At 36.6% G+C, this 25,343-nt stretch overlaps 1 protein-coding gene across 4 annotated transcripts; it reads left to right on the top strand.

The window, feature by feature from the left end:
* The first annotated feature begins 2,003 nt into the window (after window positions 1–2,003).
* On the top strand, window positions 2,004–24,934 carry LOC127946645 (dual specificity tyrosine-phosphorylation-regulated kinase 4). Of its 4 annotated transcripts, none has more exons than XM_052543341.1 (14): window positions 2,004–2,180; window positions 14,151–14,234; window positions 16,036–16,179; window positions 16,649–16,790; window positions 16,964–17,127; window positions 17,966–18,102; window positions 19,472–19,612; window positions 20,611–20,749; window positions 21,342–21,423; window positions 21,748–21,920; window positions 22,235–22,295; window positions 22,714–22,843; window positions 22,939–23,105; window positions 23,400–24,934. In XM_052543341.1, exons 1-14 carry the CDS (start codon window positions 2,127–2,129, stop codon window positions 23,666–23,668), a joined length of 1,887 nt encoding a protein of 628 aa, XP_052399301.1. In that variant the 5' UTR covers window positions 2,004–2,126; the 3' UTR covers window positions 23,669–24,934. The 4 variants fall into 4 exon arrangements, with proteins under 4 accessions (XP_052399301.1, XP_052399300.1, XP_052399298.1 ...); XM_052543340.1 differs by lacking the exon at window positions 2,004–2,180 and adding an exon at window positions 9,874–11,057 and having other exon boundaries at window positions 22,939–23,099; XM_052543338.1 differs by lacking the exon at window positions 2,004–2,180 and adding an exon at window positions 9,877–11,057.
* Window positions 24,935–25,343: the final 409 nt, after the last annotated feature.

The following is a 25,343-nucleotide window of genomic DNA, read 5'->3' as shown; positions in this document are numbered from 1 at the left end:
CACAGTGATGTTTCTGTGGTTGTAACAGTACAGCTAGCAGTAGGTTGCCCTGTCTGTGACCAGAGTCTGTTATCTATTGTTTCAGTGGACTAACAAGCCCCACGCCATTGCCTTACAGAGAACACAGCTCTATGGACAGCTGGTTTCCCCCTTCACCCCAACAAGACATAATTGGATTTGTGGGGGATTTAGTGACTCTTTATGATGCTGTATCATTATCAGAGTAAACTTCACTATTGTTGACACACTCAAACTCAAATTATAGAAGCACAACTAATGTCTGTCTGTGTCTGACAATATGGAATAACAGGGTAAATGGTGCATAATAGCACTTCTGTATTCTTAGAGAGTTGCCTCATCTAATCCATCACATTACCAGAAGTGTTTGTTCATAAACAAATATTGGAGTTACATCATCATATGATGGTGATTATGATATAATGGGATTGACTGTTCTACTACACTGGTGACGATTAATCGCGTGTTGACTAAGTCTTGACATGTGTCACTATGATTAGCCAACCAAGAGATCCATCTTTCCCAGAGGTGTGCATTACCATGTGATGTAATTTGCTGAGATGCTGTGCTTAGTGATATGCTGAATTACAGTGGTTATGCCATCAACTAAATGGTGATGATTAATTGTGGTTTTAAAAGGGATTTTGTTTGATTAACATTAAAAATGGTTCCCAACAGCACCAGATTAAGGTAACTTGCTGCTAAACAGAACCTCAAATTTTTTTGGGGAAATTCACAAAATTTGACTTACTTTGTGTCCGTTACAAAGGAAGATCACATTGCCCTCTGACTGATGTTGTCATGTGTTTTTCTGTCTGTACTGGATGGCTGTGTTAAGGATGCACAGACAGTGACATAACAATTCTCAGCTTACCTGTGTGATAGAAAACTCCTTTGGCCGCCAGTGGTCTAATGACAGTGTTTAGTAAACAGATAGTTCTAGAACTACCCACAGTGCAACACTGACTTCAAAAAATAATTAGTGTTAATAATATTATTAATTTTTATAAATATATATATATATATACTTTGCAAATTATACCTTTTTTTTGTAGAGGAGTTTGTTTCTTCATCAGAAAAGATTTGGAGAAATATAGCATTACTGTACATCACTTGCTCACCAATGTATCCTCTGCAGTGAATGGGTGCCATCAGAATTAGAGTCCAAACAGCTGATAAATACATCACAATATAATCCAAACAACACCAGTGCATCAATTAACATCTTGTGAAATGAAAAGCAGCATGTTTGCAAGAAACAAATCCATCATAATAACATTTTAACTTTAACATTTTAAAAGATTCCACATTTGTATAAAACTGTGAATTGTTTTGCTTGTTCAGACAAAATTACTTTACTTTTACATTTAGTCATTTAGCAGACGCTTTTATCCAAAGTGACTTACAAATAAGGACAATGGAAACAATCAAAAACAACAAAAGAGCAATGATATTTTAAGTGCCATAACAAGTCTCAGTTAGCTTATAAATAAAAAGAAAACAGATAGAATAGAAAAAGAATAGAGAAAGCTAGCGTTCACTGAAGCAATATTGTTAATAGAGGACTCATATTTTCAAACAACAATAATTTTCATTATGAATTTGTTCATTACAAACAACTTTTCACTTCACAAGACGTTAATTGATGGACTGGAGTCTTGTTGTGGATTATTGTTTTGTTTTTATCAGCTGTTTGGATTCTGACGGCACCCCTTCACTGCAGAGGATCCAATTGTGAGCAAGTGATGTAATGCTAAATTTCACCAAATCTGTCCTTCATGTTTACCTGAACGTGACGCTGACATTATCTAATGCATTTCTGAAGAGCAAAAGAATGCAAATGCAGTAAAAGTAAACCTGTGGGTGGCATAAGATGAGCGCGTGGTAGCCTGACTGCACCTGCTTCCATCACTCAATGCCTTATCATCAGTTTCCATCGCTGTCTGAGCCAAACATGTCAGCACCGGACACCAGGCTCACTGGCTGAAGCTCCACAGCACCCAAACAGTGTCATCGCAGCCCACGCTGTAGCTACCATCCATCACAGGACTAGATTTGTTATTTCATTTGTTGCCTGGATTCATCCGAACACTCCTCAGAAGGTAGAAATGGGCCCAAGGGCAGAATCAGAGAGAGAGGGAGGAGAAAACAGAAGAGAGAAGGTAAGATGTTGAACAGGGAGATGAAAGACTACAGAAGAACACTTTATATAATGAGCAGGTATGTGATGCTGTAGATTATTATAAATCCTTAGGGCTCAGAATTTCCAAATTGTGATATATCATTCAACAAACCGAGGGCAAAAATAAGAGTGTTATTATGTATTAAGAGTGTGTATCCCATGAGTTGTACACAAATATTCAGACAATTATGCCATGCCAAACCAAGGCCTTTTTTGTGATTTCATGTGTTTGTAATTAAGTTTAAGATGATATACACACTGTATGTAAACCATGGGGGATATTCTTTTTGCAATAACAAGGTAGTCCCTTCCTTAGGGGTTCTCACTTCACCCAGGCAACCAGAGAACAGTGAAGTAACTAGTCTCTTGAGCTTAGTTAACTGATGCCCATAGTCCTGTAGATAAACAATGTTACCTGCAGACTATATAAATTATGGCCAAATGTGACAGTGTTCATCTTGTAGAAGTTCTTATTTTGAAGAGTATGGGAAATGTCTACAAGGATGTGTCATAACCTTGAAGTGAATCTGCTTTATTATATCCTTTATTTAACATCCAAGATTTAGTTTAAGGCCATTGGACAGCTGACTGAAAAAGATGCATTAGGTTCAAACTTGTACACTCAACACACAACTGCAATATACAATATATGAAGCAAACACACTAAAGGCTTATCGTTTGGACAAATTAGGCTCCATCTGTATTCAAAACTTTAAACCTGTTACATTAGAAATGTTGCAGGTGCACAACTTAGGTAATGGCATCAACCTTTTAAGAATCAGCCAAAAAATAATAATAATTGTTGATTGTCTTCTACTTATTTTAGAATTTATTTTAAGTATAACACAAGTAAAATACTCACTAGATCGAGTATTTAAATTATGTTATTAGTTAACTTGCAGTATAAAATGAATATGTTTTGTTTTTCAAAGGCACCAGACAAGAACACAAGTATTGAGTTTTTGTAAGCGACATCTGCCTGCAAAACGAAGATGTCTTTCGACTGATGCAGTACGATTCAAAGGCAAATTACTCTTCTGAACTTTTTCTTTTAACGAATCATTCAATCTTGGTCAGCGGTTTGAATTAGACTGTTGATGTTTTACTGAATAACCTCCCTGAATGAACCAGTGAAAGCGGTTACTGAACAATGAAATTGACTCAAAACAATTTTCAAGTAATCATTAAATTTGTTTCTCTATACATCAAATTTTGTGTACTTAAAATGTACTATACACACAGAATTCATACATTGAAGTGTGCCAGCTTTTAATAGCCTCAATGTTAGTCACTTTGTAAATTAAGCATTAAAAATACTTCGTTTAAAAGAAGATCCCTGACACTGCTGAAAATAGTTGGGTCATTTTGGAACAGCCCTTGGCCTAGACAGTCCATGGGGCATCTGTGCTCAAAGATTCAGCACATTTAAAGTCTAGGTCGAAGCCAAAATGAAATCCCTGGCAACAAAAGCAAAGCTTCTCAGAGTGATTACTGTAGATGTCAGCTGTAATTTAAACCTGAATAGATGTTGAAAGTTATCTTCGCCATCCTGTCCCATCCTCTCTGTGTGTGTGTGTATGCACATGTGTTCGTGTATTTGTGTGTGTGATAGGGATTAGCCCATGTGAGGCCTGGCCCAGACAGCTGACCTTGATAGATAATGTTACTCATGCTGCTCATGCTGGCATAAACGCGTGGGGCATTGTCAGTCTATCTCTCTGCCCACTCACTGAACTACTCTACTGTTGAACATGAACATCTGTATATCTCAAGCATCAGTCATCACCGACCAAATTCATGAGAGACTGGAGTAATGTTCTTATTTATTCATTGCAAATGGTGCTTGCTAAGGTTGAGAATAAGCACTAGTCTTAAGGCTTGGCATATAACTTGTTCTGGGTGTTAGTGCTAAGAAAAGGAATGATGCCACAAAAGGTTCATTATTAGTTTTATAGGTAATTTGACCATTTCTGCCTGGTGGGTGATTAAACAATCAAGAAGATTTACAATCAAGAAAGGATCTATCTTAAATATCATGGAGACTTATAGGTGGGCTTTGATGGTTTGGGCACTTAGAACATGTTACAAGCTAAAATCCACTCTTTACACCTTAGCAAGCACAGAGCAGCACCCTGGCAACCACCCACATCGTATTAGAAGGTTTGCACAGGCATTTAGGAATTAGGTAAGCAGAAGTCTGTTGAGTATATAAAATTTAAAAGCATATCAATAGTACAGGTTACTGTACAGTGATTTAATTAGCATACTGAATGGCTAAGGCCATAAATGCATCTTTTAAGCAGAGCTGTTGAGGCTGTACATATTCAGGCCGACATCTTTAGACTTGGCATCAAGGCTTGCTCAGTTTTATGATCGTCTTGCTGAGGGTTGCATTTTTTAGTACGGTATGTTAAGTCAAAAATAGTCCAACTTTTAAAAGTGTGGACAAACAGATATATACATGTCTTTCTTAAGACCTGTGTTACACTATGTTACACTAAATCACTCAACATTTTTCAGCTACAAGACTGCATATACCGTTTAATTTTATTAGTGCAAGCGTAGGCTTAAATTGGTCATCAACCTACTTGATCTGTTAAAATAGACCGTCATCTGTAGTTTCAATAAGGAACCAATGTATATGGTCATGTGTAAAAATAACGTCTTAGCAAAAGTGTGGACTTTACCTCGACTTTATCTTTTGGCTTCCTAAACGTGTCACATGTGTTTAATCCATATAGCCTCTACTTTGCAACACCTGCTATTGGATGACCCTGTTCTCACCAGAACAACTTATATCCACTTGCTAATCACTACATATGCTTAAGTTGCATATCTGCCAACTAGGTATCTAACCAACAGTCTGTTGCATGATATTTGCCAGGGGTAGCCAACGTCGGTCCTGGAGAGCAACAATTCTGCAGAGTTTTGTTCCAGCCTTGATAAAAACTCACATTCCTTCTTTAAGTAACCTTTGTTCAGGTGTGTTTGATTAGGGTTGGAGCTGAAGTATGCAGGACTGTGGCTCTCCAGGACCAGTTTTGGCTACCCCCTCACGATATATACACTGTTAAACCTTTGTAATATCATCATGGGTGATATTGACTTTGTAGCCACAGCCAGTTTGCAGCATCAATAAAAGTCACATTAACATTAGATTAGATGAGGCAGAAGTAGCAAGGCTAGAAAAGGTTGTTCTCATTAGGTCTATCATTTGTAGAAACCACTATATCTGATTATCCAATGTACTAAAGTTGTGGCTCAGATGTAATTTTTAGGGCCACAGTAAGTCAAAATCATTACTTTGCTTCCATGACTATAGATTATGATTATAATCCTCCAAATTCACTTTATTCAGGAATTGCTTGTGCTCTTCAGTTCTTTCACTGCCACAACAATTTCTCTAGATTAAGTACTTGGAACTGTTTATATATATAGAAATTTGAAGATATTTCCTAACTGTATTCAAATCTAGGAGTGTCAACTCCAGTGTCCAGAGTTTAGCTCCAACTTTCATTAACCATCCCTGAACCGGCTAATCAAGGTCAAATAGATTCCTCGAAACTCCTAGGCAGGTGTGTTGAACCAAGTTAGAGCTTAATTCTGGAGGAAGGTTGTCCTCCAGGGGGCGTATTACAGAAAGATCCTACTTTAACAGTATCTTATCTGTTTGGTAGCAATGGTCATTTCAGTTAGGACCACATTTAGGACAAAGGCAAATTTGTAGTTGGGATAACCTCCAAAACCAAAGGTTATAACTTTTTAAAAGCACATTATCGTCAAATGTTTAAAAAATGTTTATGTTCCGAAGCTGATTGCTGGAAAAAGCCATTTTAGGATACATTGTGGCTTGGTCTTAAAGCTGCGGTAGGGAACTTTTGACGCTCTAGCGGTTAATAAACAGAACTGCTTGCGTCTTGCGGAAGAACATCATAGCCGGAACTACTTCTCTCTGTTTATGTCTATGAAGAATCACAAAGGTACTGGGTTACTCCGCCGTGGTACCCCCGAAGCAATCTAAAATAGTCTGAATATAAACACTTATTATAGGTGCACCCTAGTGATTCAGGACAAGCCAAAAACATGGTTTGGAAAATGGATTCATGGTGTACTCGCTTATTATATAAATTTTTCTACATTTTGAACACAAACAAAGTTACGGACCGCAGCTCTGATTGGTTATTTTTTACCGGGAGCGCATGACTTTCTGCAAATGGCAATAGGACCACTGGGAGGAGCCAGAGGAGCTTGATTTTTTTCACAGATTATCTGTCTCATATTCTACTGTCAGGACATAATGACAGGTTTAACAAATATTTAAAAATATTTTTTTACAAAAGTTCCCTACAGCACCTTTAAGATTCCTTTTCATTACGCCTAATTCAATTCAAGTTTATTTGTATAGCGTTTTTTTTCTACGATACAAAGCAACTTTACAGACAATTAAGTTTCTACAATATTTAGTAGCAGCTTAACAGTGGTGATTGTCAGTTTATTTGCATATGGCAGAAATATACGGAAAAATCGATTAAGGATGCAATCAAACAGACGATAAACACTATTAACAGCAATTACTATATGATGCAACCAAACAATGTTTTGTGAATACGGGCCCAGGACTGTGATTGGCGACCCCTGATATAAATGTAATGTTGATTTGTATATGGGGTGGCCAATACTGCTCCTGGTCCTGGAGTGCAACCTTCCAGCAGAATTTAGTTCCAGACGTATTTAAACACACCTGAACCAGCTAGTCAAAATCTTCAGGATAGCTTTAACTTTAAGGCAGGTGTGTTGGAGCTAAACTATGCAGGATGGTGGCAAATGGTATATTGGTTTAAAATCCTTCACAAGAACTGATCCCAATCCAAATGATTCTGTGTTACCTCTGAAGAAATTTGATAGAAGAGATGACGTTTTAACGACAGGTCCAAGCTGTTCTATTTTAAAACTTTTTTTTATATTTGAAAAGGCCTGTAATGTCACAGTATATTGTAACACGTCCACCTCACATTGAAAACCCCAGTGGACATGTATTATGTTGAAACATCTGTTACATAACCTTTGACTGACACAATTTAAGCGACATGTCTTCCAAATGTTAGTTACAATGTTAGTAAACACATTTCAATTCTCAGCTGATGGCAGGTGCACTAGACTGAGAGATGTGGGTATACACATTAGACCCCAAGCCCCCGTGGATGAAACAGTCAGAAATATTATCCTCTATGGAGGCAAATGGCGGAGGTACCACTATGAAGGGCAGGGCTAGTTTTCCCACTCTCTCTGTGCTTTAGCAGGAGAAACCAAAGCCTATGTATGCATGCTGGGAGATAAGATTTCCTCTCTGCACTTCACTGCTGTTTGACAGCGTCCTGGGGGAATGTGAAGGGCAGAGGGGAGGAAATATGTCTCTGTCTCCAGGAGACGACCTCTGGTAGGGAAGAGTTACCAGCAGAAGTCCCAACAGAAGCAGCTTCTGCTGCCCCTGAGTAGAACTCCACTGTCAGGGATCACTCCCCTGATGCTCCCCATAGAGGAAGAGGAACATGGCACTGAGAGCCCTCACTGCTCAGTCTCCGGCTCAGGATGGCTCCCTTGTGGAGTCTCGTCCACACGTCACCAAGCTCTCCCCGAGCACCCCATGTTACCACTGATTTATCCCTGCCTGCAGCACACATCTCCTCGAGCAGAGATGTGGAGATGGCATGTGAAACGGACTCTTAAATACAGTGCGCACAGTTGAAGTGCGACTACATCCCAGATCCAGAGATTGGGCATCCTTTGCACAAGCACATTTCTGAAGAATTCTGAAAGAAGGGAATCCCTTCAAGTTGTTCATTCTTTACCATGGAGCTCTAGATCATCGAAGACCAAAGTTGGTGTGGTTAACTTCAGGGCTCCTTACCAGCAAGTGGACATGATGTAGGGGGATTGCAGCCTATGGTTACCACAGCATGGCGAGACCCTGCCATGGGTGGAGAAGGGATCACACCACCTTGCTGTGGCTTTGAGATCCTCCAGAACTGCTGGGGCACCCGACAGAGTCAGAGGAACAGGAGAGTTCAACCCGAGGTAAAAATTTGTGGAGTTCTGCTGACAGAAAGTGCCGTCTCCTAAAATGTTCAGCCCCTGTGGTAGTGCTAATGAATCATGGATAAGTTTACCTGCAACTTTAAATCAGCTAGATTGCAATTTAGCTTGTTTAATGCATTTGTAAAAGTTGATGTGAGATAAGGGTTATGTAGATTTTGGTACCCTCTATAATGCCTTGCAGGCTGTTGTGAAGAACTGTCTAGGTTTTACCTGTTGCTTAAACGAGTAGTTCATCCAAACCTTATTGCCATCCAACCTCACATGTTTCCATGAGTGGTTTCAGTCATGCAAAGCTGTTATTTTCTTAATAAAGGAGCCTTGAATGGGTAGGACCAGAGATGCTTGCAGGCTGATGAGGATTGGGCTGGGAAAGAGGTGTCATGCATGTGCCCTCTCTGAGCTCCATTGTGCTGAATGAGCAATCCATCAGGAACAGTTCATCCCCATAGCTCACCGTTGATTACTACAGTGCCTCTCTGTTATGTAACATACACTAATCATAATCAGGCCTCGTTTCCCTCCTCCCATCATAGTGAAAGCGTTTGGTCTTCTTTCTCACACATTTGCCTCTCTCTACTGATCTATCTCTGTCTTTTGTAAATAGTCTAGTTTGCTCTCTCAATAGTTACAGTAGAAATAGCTTCACCTTAAACTGAAAATTGCCATTATTTTCTTGTCCTCATGTCTTTCCGGACACATTCTGTTTTTTTATGGGCTGCTTTTATAGTGTTTTTATATTTTGCAGGGGATGAACTGTTGTTGTATGGATCTATTTGAAAATTTTCCATCAAACTTCTACTTTTACTATGATAAAACAACAGAATGTGTGTTCGGAAAGTCATTACATTGAATAAATAATGACAGAATGAACTTAAACATTAATCCATATTCAATCCATTTTCAGTAGATTTGTTATTCACTTAAGTAGACCAATTTCAAAAATACTCCAAATGCCATGCACTGTGGTTTTGTTTTGCTATGCATGCTTGTTTACATTTTACAGGGTCAATACTAAATGCTCTCCTATTTTTCCCCATCCTATCACTGAATCTCAGAACTACAATTGTAATTTTTTAGGCCTAAATTAGTATAGACACAGGCTGCCTAAGTCTGACATTTGAGAAAGGTGGTTCGATAATAAGCCAACATACTGAGTTGTGTTGTATCACATACAGTGCAGCTTCCGCCTCAACCATGCTTGTAACATGTGAGCTGAGCTAGTCTACAGGGAATAGCTGTGAGAAAAAGTGTCAACTTGCTACCTTCTATATTTGCCATTTAGGATGGCTTTAAGTGTTTTGTATAGCTATAATTCAGACTTTGTTCAGTAAAAGGGACTTTTGTTGATAATTCAAGATGTTACAAATGTCTTACGAAGATATATAAATATGTGTGTGTTTGTGTATGTGTGTGTGTGTGTGTGCGTGCGTGCGTGCGTGTGTGTGTGTGTATCACTAGTATTGTTTTGCAATCTGAATGTATCTGTCGTAGGCAGCAGACTTAGGGGCTCTTCACACATTCTCACTTTCCCACTGTAAGATTTTTTAATTGGTTGGACTATGGAAACATGCAGACTATTATGCAGAAATATTTTGTGCCAATGCCTGGCACCAACACGCCATGTCAACTTAAAAACAGTTAAGCTATTAAAAACTCACATCATAACCCCAATATGACAGTAGCTAGCCGACTCTGTAATTCAATTAAAATCCCTGATGGCTGGAGGAGCATGTTTATTATTTTTTAAAATAATTATTTATATTTTTAATATTGACACATATATTTTACTTATAAATTAAAATTATGCATTTAGCAGACGCGTTTTTTTCAAAGCAACTTACAATGCGTTCAGACTATCAATATTTACCTAAGATGTGTTCCCAGGGAATCGAACCCCCAACCTTGCGCTTCATAGCTTCAGTCTTCATTTTTCATCTAAACACATTTGTCAACAGTAGCCTACTAATCATTTTTAGGTGTGGAAATTTACTTTATATCACGGAGTGAATAATGTTGAGAGAGGCACGTTTTTTAGTTCTTGGCTCGCCCACTGCTCTTCTGACATTTTGAAATACACAGGGCTTTGGGAATGACGACGTACTGATAGGCGTTATTTATTGGGGACCCATCGTCCGTTGACAGATGGTAACTTAAAGAGAGAGCAGTAAACAGATATTGGCGAAGGCGGTGCCCTTACAAACTGAAAGCTCGTGTCAAAGCGAGGAAATTTTGAGCGCGGCAGGAACACACTAAAAAAGTGTTATTAGAGGCTGACTTGCTGCACATTCGGACATTGTGCCCTGGATTACCCACTTTAGGAGCGCCATGACTTGGCAAACAAATGCAGTGTGCTTGGATGGAAGGAATATGGGTTCAGTGATCGGTAAGCGCACGTAAACAAATCTATATAGAGTGCGGGCAGGCTGGAAAACCTGAACAGGTGGCATATCTCGGGACATACACGTCAAGTGGAGCTGAGGGACAGCTTGCATCTTTCCGTTAATCTCTTCCTGACGAAAGCTTTTCAACCCCTCTCCGTCTCGTCGGGAAACACTTCATTTCGCGAAGTCTAGCTGCTATTTTCCAGTGCTGACAGCACGGGTTCCGGTGTCTTGCAGAATTCTTAAGATGCACATGGAAGTTGCCTTCTGGATTTAATAACGAACGCGTTCTTTCTTTCTCATGCCATATGCCTTGTGACTTGGATGCGTTAAATATCCACGTGTCAAAAAGCGACATGTTTCCTGAAATTAATAACAAGGTAATGTATTAAGATTATCAGTTTATGCATTCCCTCGCATGCATTTATGACTAGTCTACTCTTGTTTAAAGCGTTTATAAATGTATATTTGCAACATATTTAACTTACTGTAGCCTATTGTTTGTACAGAAGTTTAGTATTATTATGAAAAAAGTTTTAAACATTATACATTCTTAGCATTAAAATAATTTATGAATGTGTGTTTTTTATTAAATAGCCTACATATTTTAAAATAAAGCCTATTATTAATTGCAGGTATGCCTTTTAAAATGTAGCCATACCATGGTAAGCACAGTTTATATAATAGCCTACCATACCTATACAGTTAATATAATAACTGATCATACAGTTTATTGATGTTATAGCGGTGATTGGTAGCCTATCAGACTCTGCTGATCTTAAAAAGATAAAATAACCGAAATGCTTAAAAATATTTTTAGATGAAATGTTATTTCAAATATATGCATGTTAATTATAATATGTTGTTATTAATTTAATTGTATTTTATTATTTATTTATTTGTACATATATAACCTATACTGTAGCTATATAGACTTTTTTTAGAAGCAGAAGATGTGGTTACCATGGTCATTTTGTAAGGGACTATTAAAGAACTTCCTCATGTTGTTTTATTTTGTTATTTGCTCAGATTTCATTGCACTTCGCTTTCTAAGAATCGTAACTCACAGTAACACGATTTTATTTTCGGTTTTATTGATGAGTGCAAGGTTACAATAAATTATGTAAGTCCCAGTCTTCTATTCATCCTATCACTCCATCATTGAGATTTATCCCAGCTATGTATAATGAAAAGAATTGCATTGACATCTGTATTGTTCTGTTCTGTCAAAGAATGATATTAAAAACACCCCTTGCACCCTTCGAGTATATTTGGTCTGAACATGTGATGCTTAGGATGCTTAAAAAATCTCAAGTATGAACCAAGCTTTAAGGTGGCTGTCACCAAATGATTCAGTACTGAGCTCCAAGTTACTAAGAAAGGCATCAAGAGTCCTGAGTATTAAGAACGGCATATGATGTATTTCTGAGCCTTTCAGGGTGTGGTTTAGGTTTCACCGATCATAGTTTCTTCTTTATTGGGGTGACCTAAATCCTCTATTTGTCTCTATTTGTATATGATACCAAAATGAGTAAAACCCATTGGTGGTGGGCATAAACACCACTCAGTGTGTTGAAATAGCATATGGGATATAAAATTGGTTCCACAAGGTTCCACAAGGGTGTTTTCGCAGTAATATCATAGAAAAAAACATGATCCTTTCAGTGATCCATTCTCATAACAACCATTTAACTTAGTGTGAAGAGAATTTGAATAATAATATTTTTTGTGCTTCCATAAATGTTAAAGGTTCTTCATGGAAACATACAGTAGATGCAAATAAAGGAATGTATTTTTTCATGGAACCATAGAAAGAACCTTTATTTTAAGAGTTTATTTTGGGGATGCATTCTGGTAAAAAAAATATTTTAAATAATATATAAAAAAATATATCTTAAATTTCTATAATATAAATTAGAATAAAATATTTTAATCAAGTGTTTTATGTGCTACAATTGAATTTAGCCATCACAACATTAAATGTAAGGATAAAAAATTGATATTGATTTTGAGATTTGCTAAACAGTCAGTGTTTTTAAAGATCAACTTAAAGGAAGCCTGCAATGATGGCAAAAGTAATGTAAAAATTAGAAATTATCATGCACAGTTAAATATCCAATATCAACCATATATATATATATATATATATATATATATATATATATATATATATATATATATAAATTTGTCACTCAGAAATTGTTACTGAAATTCACATTTAAAGAAACCGCAAGTAATACTTAATTAAACATGAAATTTTGATGTAGAAAATCTGAAATAGTTTTTTCTTGTACTGCAATGATTTTGTTTTATTTACAACTTAAATATATATATATATATATATATATATATATATATATATATATATATATATATATATATATATATATATATATATATATATCTAATCAGAAAAAAAAAGTCAACTCACCCAGGGAATGAATATGATTTTTCAAGCATTTTATTGGCAAATGAAGCTGACCAATAAGTATCTATCTCACCCTTTCATTGTTCACTGACCCACATTGTAACACAAAGCCCTTGGTCCTGAACATAGCAAAGGTGTTAATATTTGAATGAGTGTTTTAAAGCCCGGGGCTCACATTGCACAGCTGATGGTCGGAGTCTAAGTGTAACAAATTTTTACTGCCTGTTTTCTAAATGCCTCTCTTTGTTCCTGCCACATTGGAGTCTAACTTCTCTCTGATCCCTCATAAGCCAATATGTACTTCGTTGCAAGTGAATGAATGCAGTTAAGTCCCAACACATCAGGATGGCTAAACCCCCCACTGCTTGGTCAAAAACTGCGATATGTTTTAGACTCTGCAAATAAACACTCTTTGGATTAAGGGTGTGAGAGCCACACAAGTCTCCAAAGTGTGTATACACGCGAGATCATCCCATTGTCTGTATCTTTCTTGGCCAATCTGACTTCTGCTACCAGCCCACCAATATCCTCTCTTTGTTTCTCAACCCCCTCCACCCGAGAGGCTCTAAGTTTAGCTGGACCTTTTCATCCATCCTTATGCTGTCTGTCAACACTATTGATGCACGCTCCACCTGAATAAGATGGATGTAGGCCTGTTTCCTCATGTGTCTGCAGTCATGACTGACTGTAGTCTACGCAGATCCCCTGATATATTTGGTCACTCAGCGTTCGTGCTCAAGAGGAACTTTAGATAGTAGTTGATTGCTGTGAAGTACCAGTCTGCAAATCACGACTGCCCTCTGCTATGAGGTCAAACTGCATCATGTGGGCATTATTGAAATGCTATTAATGGGCTTTAGAATGAAAACAAGAAACCTTGGTGTATTGAACCTGAGTCATCCACTGTGTTGAATAACACAGAGAGAGCGGAGATGGATTCTGGAGTTATGTAGCCAGCATCCCACACGTATGACTGTGGATGTGGGTTGCGAGACTGTGCCCACTCGTCACGCTCATGACGTCTTTCCTCCGCTCTCTTTCACAGTCAGCCAGACCCGAGGCTTTCCCTCACCCCCACAGGGCTCAGGCCGAGAACACAAAAATAGGACCCAACTGCACCTACCCACAGGTGAGACTATATTCACAGAGAAAATCACGAGCGGTTACTTAACAGTGATGATTCATTTTTATTGATTCATGAAGGCTTTGCAAATCATTTTACTGTAAGTCTGACTCTGTATGGTTTACGATTTTAAAAGATTTTATTTAAAATAAATGCTGTTCTTTTAAACTGTTCTCTTCAAAGAATCCTGAAAAAAAAGTATCATATTTTCACAAAAATATAAAACATGAGTTGTTTTTAACACTGATAATAATAAGAAAAGTTTCTTAAGCAGCAAATCAACATATTCTTTTTTATGTTTTTTGTTTTTTAATTTAGCTAACATTTTGCAAGCTGAACACTCATCATGCCAGCTTATATACTAAGCAAATGTTAAATATGAAAAAACATTTCCACATATATGATTTTACTTGATCAGGCATTTCGAACAGCTACTCCAAGAATCCAAAGCTGACTCAACTCCACAAGTGGATCGAATTGTTTAATAATCACTGTTGACACTTTGGAAAACACGTCCCTCCAATATTCAGATAACTGGTTGACTGATTATTATATTTTACAGTTGTCATCTTCTAATATGGAATATTTGGTTATAAATACACATGGCTTAATACTTTAAGAAATGTTTAAATTACAAACCATCTAACGTGACACAATAGAGTTATCTTAAAGTTGATGCGTGTGTAATTTCCGTGCCACTTGCATCAATTTAACATTACACATCGAACAGACTCAATAATAAACAGCAGTATTATGAGAAATGCTGCAAAAATACTTGTAAAATACTGTATTTTATGTAATGATTCAATGATTCAGCAAATCCGAAAAAATCTAAACAAAACAATTTGCTAAATTAATTGGACTCGCCAACACTAATGCTCAACATTTTTTGATTTAAATAAACAACCCTTCATTCAGCTGATGTGTGAATAGGTTTTTACTTTGTTTGGCGCTATGTATAGATGACAGTGGACATTCCCTCCAAGCACTCATGTAAAGCCTTGTTTTAAATCTGAAATGTTGGGGGTGTGAAATGAACCCCTAACAGTTGTTATTAGCTAAAAGCAATCTCTTCACGGGTGATAACAGCTGCTCATAATAAAGTGCTTGGCATAGTGCCTCTAAATGTGGAAATCTGTTGATTCGTTAGTGGTTTCAACGCACAGCTGCGGTACCTGAGCGGTGCACGTTGTTTGCGCAGTCTACTGTATTCTTGTAGGTCTCTGCAGGTGCCCCATGCTATATTTAGCTTCTGTTTCTATGCATCGTGATCAAGTTGGCAGATGCCGCAGTATCCCCAGAACATATGAGATTAAATATCGCATCTATCTATAGACACACTTGCTCTTTTTTCAGCCCAGAAGTTTGTCGAGCACTTGCTTTGAACCGTGAGTTGGGGGGAAACCAGCAAGCTATGAAAGAGCCCCTCCCTTGTGCAGTGCCCTACATTTGTTTCATAGCGAGGGAACCTTTCATCTCCTTCCAGAAGAATATATTGACAAAAGTACCTGGGTAGAGAAAATCTTTATCATTCACTTATATTACACCCTAAATGTAAGATTTAGAGTGTATATTCGTTCCTATGATGGGGTTGTGATAGACTGCTGTATCTCTGCTTTTGTCCCGCCTCGGTCTCAACCACCGCTGAAATTCCATCCTCTACGCAGGGGGTCCGGTTCACTGGGGTCGTTGGCCACTAGCCTTGTGTGAAGCTCACATAACTTTCCCCCCGTTCAGTCCTTGTTACTGATTTATAGAGTTTTTCATGTTGAACAGTACTTAGAGTATTGTATCTTCTGTTTTTTAGAAGTGTGGGACGGGCGTTGGTACTTTGCCCCAGCTAGAGGCTCCGGTCAAGCAAGTTTTGGTGACCAATGGCAAACTTCTGCATTCGAATGGAACCTTACCCAGTATCGTCAAACAGTTGGTGCAAAGCACTCAAGGGAATCAGGTGGGATAACACTCAGAAAATGAAAACCCAGTTCACTAACTCTCATGTCTACACAGTTCTCTATGATTTTTCTAGAACTCAAAACAGGATTTTTTGTGCAGATTGCTGCGTTACATAAATGCAGATTTATATAACTGTTATCAGTAGTCATATCTGTCATTCTCCAAAAATAACAAATGACCCATAAGAAATAGCTCAAAATAGTCCATATGACTAGACTAGCAACTAAATGTGAAGTATGTTCCTCACAAAGCTATGGTTAGCTTTAAAAGACTTGGAATATAGTGCCTAAGCCGTATGGACCATTTTTGTATTTTTATTTTTTCTGGGAGTTTTACAGAAAAAAAAATACAGTAGTATATGGGTTTGACATTAAATGAGTAAATAGATATATTTTTGAGTAAACAATTAATGTAATGGCTACATAAAGAGCTTTTTTTCAGCCTGACTTCCGTTTCTTTCAACACAGGAGGAGAGGCCGAGGCCGCAGTTTCCCAATCGCTTCGGTTCATCTGTGGAAAACCTCTCCGAATCCTTAACCAGGAGCATCATCAATAAGTTTGAGAAGATCAGGACATATGAGGGACAGAGGCTGCCTATGACTCCAACAAGTATGAAGCGCTCTGGATTTTTGTTTGTTTCATGTATTTTATACATGTAATCAGTGCAGTAATAACTGAAAATAGAATTAGACTGCTCTAATACTCTGGTATCTCTCTGGTTAATTGGATTATATACAGGTATGTTTACTATTTATGCACGTCTTCCTTCATCTTTCAACCAGCGGCACTGAAGCACTTCCAGAACCAGCTTACAGAATTTGAGAGGGAGGAGATCATGGACTACTCTGAGATCTGGTATCTGGGTTTGGACACTAAGAAGATTGAGGGCTCCCAGGGATCCCCACAGAATTCAGGCTATGACGACGAGCATGGCAGCTACTTAAAGGTTAAATATGACATATCATATGTATATCTTTGTGATTATATTACTTTTGCCTGCCTGTATTATTTTAGCATGAGTGAGATACTATTATAGTTTTTATTAATATTTTGAATACGTTTTTATTTTCATATTTTCAATTCAGATATATATATATATATATATATATATATATATATATATATATATATATATATTATTTTAATATATGTCTAAAATATGTCTATATTATCTTCTGGTTTTACTTCACGTCACTTTAGGATGATAGTTAACTTGAACTAAATGAAAATGAGAAATGTCGCTTTGGCAGCTACAGTAGCTGAAATAAAATAGGTTAAGTTTTTTTTTTAGATTTCATTTTATTTCAGTTAACATTTATTTTATGGCTTCTGGCAAAAACCTTACTGGGTGACATACTGACCTAATTTTCAACTTCTTTCTAAATGATGAAATTGCATTACAGCACGAGGCTGGCTAATTCAGCTACAGACTGCCAGACTCTAACGTCTGCTGTTACACCCTGTCTTCCATGAATGTGCCTTTTCAGAAACACGTTCCTCAGTATTACTGGGCATTAGACTGCATGCCCTCAGGCATGACGATTTAAACAGCCATATAGCAGGCATTTGCACTCAAAACATGTAAACTGTGTCATACATTGGACAGTCCAGATATGTGCCTGAGTGTTAGTCAAGATATAAACAAATGATAAACATTTATGCATTTCAGTATTGCCATTGAGATGTTTCTCCAAGTAACAGGAAGTCTGCCACTGCAAAGGAGACGGAAATAATTATGCTGACCTGTCTGTCAGCTGACTCTGTCCTCTAAATACTCTGTGCAGGTCCTGCATGACCATATAGGCTATCGCTATGAAGTTCTTGAGGTGATTGGAAAAGGATCATTTGGCCAAGTCTTGAAATGTTTGGATCACAAGACAAATGAGATGGTGGCCATCAAGGTCATTCGGAATAAAAAGAGGTAAAATGAACCTCCCGTCCACGTCTTCATTCAAATCCTCATGCAATCTTTGTACAATCAGGATCAGCGGCCCCTAGGGGTCTGTGGTGGTACCGCCAAGGGGGTCTGTCAATTATTGTTTGATTTCAAGCTATTTGTTGTGGGGATTTTTTTTTAAATGTGAACTAAGTAATAACAAATACTTTAAATAATATAATAATTCTGTTGCTATTCATTAAAAAAAGAATTACATTTATATAATTAAAATAATATTGTGGTATTAATAAAGTTAAACTTAAGAGGCAAATATGTTTTACTGTCCCCATTAAAATGAGAAATAGCATTGAAAATATGCACAATATTGATGACCCATGCCTTAGTAAAATAAGCCTTTTCATACTCTTCTCTTAATAAGGCTATCAAAAGGTCTTTAATCAGCGCTTAACTGGGTCATAGCTTACACTGGACTTGATACAGTGAAGGGTGTTAAAAGGTGTCTGATCTCATGCCCTTCAACTGCCTTCACACCCGCTTTGACTGATGCTTTAACTTTAAAGCCTTTCAAAATGCAGAGCTCAGTGCTGAATACTGTAATGCGGCTCTGAATTTGCTTTCAAGAGTCTCTCAGGTTTTATTTGCCGTGTGCGTGTGTGTGTATACAGTATATATGTGTGTATAGCTTTCTGTCCACTCTGAGACATTGTTTTTGTCCTACAAAATCTGAGCTTTCTGAAGACGCTGTCCCATGTGAATAAATCTTAAAACGTAGTTTTCACATCGTAGTATGGAAATGCTGCATGTTTAATCGTGCCACATATTGTATGTTTAGATCAGTATTGTGCCTGCTATTCACTTTCACAGTGTTAAAGAAATTTACTTTATAATTGCTGTCCCGTGGCAAAACATGAACACAGTTGCATTTTAGACCACACGTAAAATTGTGCTTCAGTGCGACCTGGACGCAATAATGAATGGTGAGATATTTTGCTAAAATAATCTTGCCAGAAGTGTAGTGTAAGAAATGTAACATCTTATACACAGTAAGATTATTATTATTATTATTTTTATTTTTTTTGGAGATTTCAGTGTGGATGAGAAACTTTTGGAAACATGCTCTTGAAAACACTAGTGTGGACGGGGAGCGATTTGAACCAAAAACACTGCTTTCAAATGTATCTGGATTAATGTAGCTTTAGCCTTAGCTTCTAAAATGCTGGCCATAAACTAAATTAATATAAAACTGTAGTAATCCATTCAAACTATTTTTTCGAAATCATATGCAGTATATCATTGTAGGAACACCGTCACATTTAGAAAAACAGTACTAATAAACTGCATATTGATAAAGTTAATACATATTAACTTAAGTTATTTTTCTTGTGACCTCCAGGTTCCATCATCAGGCTCTTGTAGAGCTGAAGATCTTAGATGCCGTGCGAAGAAGAGACAGAGATAATTGCCACAATGTCATTCACATGAAGGAGTACTTCTACTTCCGCAACCACCTGTGCATCACCTTTGAGCTGCTAGGGTGGGTGGAAAATACTAGACACATAATCTATTTTAATTTTAACTATAAAACTCATATTGTAACTCATGTTAAACACAGGAGTCATGTTCTGGACTTCCCTGTAACTACAGCTTATTTCGGACATCTATTTTAAGTGAATACCATATTTATGAGTAAAACTGGATATTCAATTAAAACCATATACAATTAATTTGAATTAATTGTAACTAATTACATTTATTTATTAATTTATATTTTTATTAGTCCATTTTGATTTCATGTTGGCTTTAAGATTTCTAATAGACCAGATATTATATATAAGTTAAAAACAGGTAAAAAATCATCATATAAGTTATAATTCATTAGTTAGATGTCACATTTGTTGTGATTTACCACCTGGTGTGGTGGTTTGTCCCGACAGTGACCATACTTAGGTGTGAAGTGAGAGTTTCCCAATGAAGACCTTAAGGGCTTTGGGTAAAGTGATCAATTAAGTCACTTTGCAGGAAAAGCAGCTACATCGCTGGCAGCCTGACCTTTAGAGGACATCAGATGCATCCTCCCCGTCTTTGGTTACCGTCACACAATCCTTTAGTTAATGCCTTGATTAGGTCCCTATCTCTTTCCTTGCCCACTCATGGTGTGAAGTCTCCGATTACATTAGGCTGTTCACAGCTGCTGTTTAAGGCATCCCTACTGACAAAGATAATGACTTTCATGGGTTCCCTCTCAAATGGCTCTTTAGCATAATGCTTAGCGGTTAACACAGACTTGTATTTTTATGGATGTGCTTTAAGACAGGAGGTTGTTGAGTGACAATGGATGTGTTTGTCCAACGTTTCAGTGTGAGGAAGTGGCAAAAATAACTGTGCTGCCCTCTAGAGGTATTTAGATAAATGGCATACTCCCATACTCCAATCCAAGGCCATACATAATTCCCAAGGTACTAACCATTAACATCAAACTGTAACATTGTCACAGATGACTACATGTTAACTGTACCTCTTGTCTCCAAACAGAGCGAACCTCTACGAGCTTATTAAGAAGAACAACTTCCAGGGCTTCAGTCTGGGGTTGATTCGCCGTTTTGCTCACGCACTGCTCAAGTGCCTCCAGATGCTGCACAAAGAGAAGATCATCCACTGTGACCTAAAACCGGTAAACTGAAGTCTGTTTAACTGTAAATTAGCCAAAAATGAAAAGCGAAATAAAAAAAAAGAAATGTTTATTACTATTACAACATTATTTTTATGTAAATTAAGGACATTTTACCCCTTAAGAATTTAAATGTGATGCACTATATATAGTAAATATATATATGAAAATATATAAAAAATATGTATGAAAAAGAAATACTTTTATTCATTAAGGTTGCATTAAAATAATGATTAAAAGTGACAGTTAAGGCAGTTATAATGTTACAACAAAAATTCACTTGGAAATTTCTATTCATCAAAGATTCCTGAAAAAAAAGCATAACTGATTCCACAATAATATTAAACAGCACAACTGTTTTAATATGGAAAAAAAATGTTTCTTGAGCACCAAATCAGCATATTAGTATGATTTCTGAAGATTGGGGATCAAGGACAGCCATGGTCACAATTCACTTTCCAAGTCTGGAAAAGAGCAACTTGGACATTCGGCTGAATAGCTCCTTTAGCTGTTTTCAATTCAAACAAATAGCATTCACCAGGGCAAAGGTCCATTGTGACAAAACCCCTGTAATCCTTTATTTTTGTCTTAATAGGAGAACATTCTCCTGTCCCAGAGGGGACAAGGAAACATTAAGGTTGTTGACTTTGGATCAAGTTGCTATGAGCAACAGAGAGGTAAGCATCAAACCTCTGTGTAATGAGCACATCACCAGATTTATCCTGATTGTGTCATTTTCACCATATGGGGCAATACATAGCAAAATCTGCAATCGGTTGATTAGACACAATTGGCATAGATTTGGGAAGTGTTTTTTCCCCCCCCTAATTATACTAATTTTGTCATTTGCATTTAGTATAATTTTACCCTAGTTTAAAACAAATCTGTGATTTACAAACAATGATTTAGTGCTATTTGATCCATTAAGCTAATTAATAATGTTGAAGTGTCATTGTTAAATCCATGTAGCTCTAATAGACCACTTGAATTCTCATCTACAGTGTACACTTACATTCAGAGCCGCTTCTACCGCTCACCAGAGGTGATTCTGGGCCATCCGTACAGCATGGCAATAGACATGTGGAGTCTGGGCTGCATTTTAGCAGAGCTGTACACTGGCTATCCCCTCTTCCCAGGAGAGAGTGAAGTGGAGCAGATCGCCTGTATCATGGAGGTGAGAGATTGTATTAGCAGTCAAAGAATTAGCTCACATTATGACTTTCTTTATTCTCTGAAACCATGCAGTTACGACTAATGGGGCCTGGAGCTTCACAGCTTTAAAATAGATGCAAAACAGCATAAAAGTGTCATAAAACCTTTACTCATAGTTTATTCTTATTGCATGAAAATAGCTCTTCAAAGTCTTTGAAAGAGTCTTTGGATTCTGTGGATGAAAGTTTTTTTAAATAACTTTATGTGCTTTAATGATTCTTTTGTAGTGATTTGAAATGCAATGGTTGTTGAACACAATCATTTTTGATTTTGCAGATTATGGGACTTCCTCCAAATGACTTTGTTCAAACAGCATCAAGACGGAGGTTATTTTTTGGTAAGTACACGATTGCTTAAAAAAAATAAAGGTAACATTTTACGACAAGATTCCATTTGTTAACATCAGTTACCATGAACTAACAATGAAAAATTATTATAAAGCGTTTATTAATCGTAGTTGATGTTTTTCAACATTTGTTTGTACATTCTTAAAATCAATATCTGTAAATATTATTTAATGGCCCTGAGCTGAGAAAAACTGACAGTGAAGGGTTATATTTTTTATTAACTTGTGTTAACAAAGATGAATAAATACTATTATTAAAAAAAAAAGTTGTTATTAGTTCATTTTATTTAATTCATTAACTAATAGAACTGTATTGTAAAGTGTTATCCAAATAACATTTAATTAAAAATAACTTTGTTCATGCTAACTTATTTTGACTGACATCTTAACAATAAAATGTTCCAATCAGATTCCAAAGGTAACCCAAGGAATATCACCAACAGCAAAGGGAAGAAACGTCGACCCAACTCAAAAGATCTTGCCAGCCTGCTGAAGACCAATGATCCTCAGTTTCTTGACTTCATTCGACGCTGCCTTGTGTATGTATAGTAAAGTAATGGTTTGATTTCATATTTATTATCCCCACGACACACATAAACAGATTTTTTCAACCTGTATCATCGGGTTCCTGTAGGTGGGATCCCACAAAACGCATGACACCTGATGAAGGGCTGCAGCATGAATGGATCACAGAGGGACGTCTCAACAAGCTCCATCCTAAACCTCGGCCTATCCGGAAAGACAGTGACAACAATTATGAAATCACTTACCGCAAAGCGACTTTAAACAGGACAGGCAAGGGTCAGAATATGTACTTATAAAATAATAATTGCTTTTAACTATTGGCCATGATATACAAGGGCCCTTAGACGTACTGAAAAATGTGTGAATGTCTTAAACTAATGGATTTTTAATGAATAATTCTGAAATAAAATGAAATAACATGATATACAATTATAATAATATATTTTTTAAATAATAATTTTTTTTACTAATATTGACTTTAATGTAACAATTACATTATTTGTTTTATTTGTTATTTAACATGGTATTATACTATGCATATTATAATTTAGATATTTTATCTTTCTATAGCTGATAAATCTGGTTCTGATGACAAAATTAAGAGGGTCAGTGACACTTCAAGCAAAGGAGGCAAGATGGCATCAGAAGAGCGTCTGCGTCCTATAGGAGCATCAGACGATGAAGAAAAGAGTGAAGACACAGGCAAAAGTGTGAGCAAGGATAGCAAGTCGGATTCAAGTGGAGAGCGGTCTGTTCAGATCATCATCAAACCTCAGACAGGCTCAAGCACTGATTCTTCAGAAGGACAGGAGCCTCAGTTTCTCCCTCCTATTGTATAACACCCTTAAGAAAAGAACGAGAAATGTTTTTATAGCGTATGGTTTATACTTCAGCCGCTTGGTCTGGACTTACCTATTGTGCGGCTTAGACAGTTTGACTTGTTGTATGGCAAAAAGTACAAGACGTCAAACAAGTTATTTATTTTTTTAGCAGTTTCTAACTCATGGTGTGAGGAAAGAGGATATGATGCTTGTAAGATTTCTGTTTTGCACAAACTAAACTAAAATAAAAAATAACCTAAAATAAATAAATAGAGCCTCTATATATAGTCTTGTGTGACCACATCTACACTCTCCAGTCTAGAGGAATTAGATTAGTGGTCAAAGAGCTGTAGTCTGTGTTTTGATTATTCAAATGATTTATTGATTTCTAAGTAAAGTGAATAATTTGGTGCTTGTGATGTATTTTGAAAGGATTATTACTATGAGATCATTTGTGACAATGGAATATTTTGCTGAGCATCATGCTATGTGCGTGTTTATTGGGTCTAGTGTGCTTTTTCCTTATTTGTTTCAAAACATCAAAGCTTTTAGTAATGTCATTAATAGAGCTCAAGGTAAACTTGAGTTCCAAAGCTGCTTTATTGTGCAATATTACTGCATTGATTAACAGTGTTTGTATGCTTTGTTGTCGTTTGCCAGGTTTTTTTTATTGTTTCTGTGAGTTAGTGAGCTGTCGTGCAGTAATTACTGAGCCAAAGAGATTTTTCATATACATTTTTGTTCTAGAGCAACACATCCTCAGACTAAATCTGACGAAAAGCACACTAGATCATCAGAATGTGCACAATACTTGTGTGATTGAATTGATGATGACTGATAATGATGGCAATGCTGTTGACAATTTAGATTTAGAGGGAAGGTCAAGAATGTTAACATTTAAAGTTAAATTAGTGGATCATTGTATGTTTATACCAAATTAAAATATTTTATGGATTGTTATAGTATATTTTCCTGTATATAGAGTTCTTAAGATAAATACCACGCACCCTGTGTGGATATCACCAAGTCATTTAAACATTAGACAAGGTTTTACTTGTTCTTATATTGTTTATTAGTTATAATAGAAAAAGAGATTTTTACTACCATGTGCTATCTCTCTCCTTTGTTGTTTTACAATTTAGTTCATGGGGTTTTAGAAGAAGGTCTTGGATCAAGGTTGTTAGGTAGTGCCTTTCAGTATTATAATTATATATTTTAAATTGTCTCCTGAAAAATGTCTGTAAAATACTGTCATACTTATGAAAATAAAGATGTAATACCTAACTGAATGTAAATTATATATTTTTTATATATATATGCAAAACTTGCTTTGGGTGGGGGTGGGGGTATGCATTACTACATTAATATTTAGAATCGATGTTATTATAATGTAGGATACTAAAACATTTTTTTAAAGTAGGTTATTTTGGAAAAGTTGGAGAATAACTGCTGTGTAGCGGATATACTGCGTATAAACAATAAAATTTGTACAAAAAATAACTTTTACATATTTTATATGTTGATTTTATAGGTTTGCCTCTATTGTAAACAACTCGTAATGTTTTTGCAAAGTGTGGAGAAAATACTTCAGACAGGCTATTGTCCGAATACGACGCTTTCTGTTTTGTTTTATAATATATCTATAGCTTAGTCTTTGCTTCTTCGACGTAATTAAAATTATACAAGAAAAATG

Source organism: Carassius gibelio, chromosome A25, assembly GCF_023724105.1.
Source record: "Carassius gibelio isolate Cgi1373 ecotype wild population from Czech Republic chromosome A25, carGib1.2-hapl.c, whole genome shotgun sequence".
NCBI classification, from domain to species: domain Eukaryota; kingdom Metazoa; phylum Chordata; class Actinopteri; order Cypriniformes; family Cyprinidae; genus Carassius; species Carassius gibelio.
This window is presented reverse-complemented; position numbering and strand designations above follow the sequence as displayed.

Coding starts and splice junctions, on each gene's coding strand:
- LOC127946645 (XM_052543338.1), top strand. CDS start 10,986: ATGCCTTGTGACTTGGATGCGTTAAATATCCACGTGTCAAAAAGCGAC. Junction 17,128..17,965: donor AGCATGGCAGCTACTTAAAG/GTTAAATATGAC, acceptor TACTCTGTGCAG/GTCCTGCATGACCATATAGG. Junction 23,106..23,399: donor TTTAAACAGGACAGGCAAGG/GTCAGAATATGT, acceptor ATCTTTCTATAG/CTGATAAATCTGGTTCTGAT.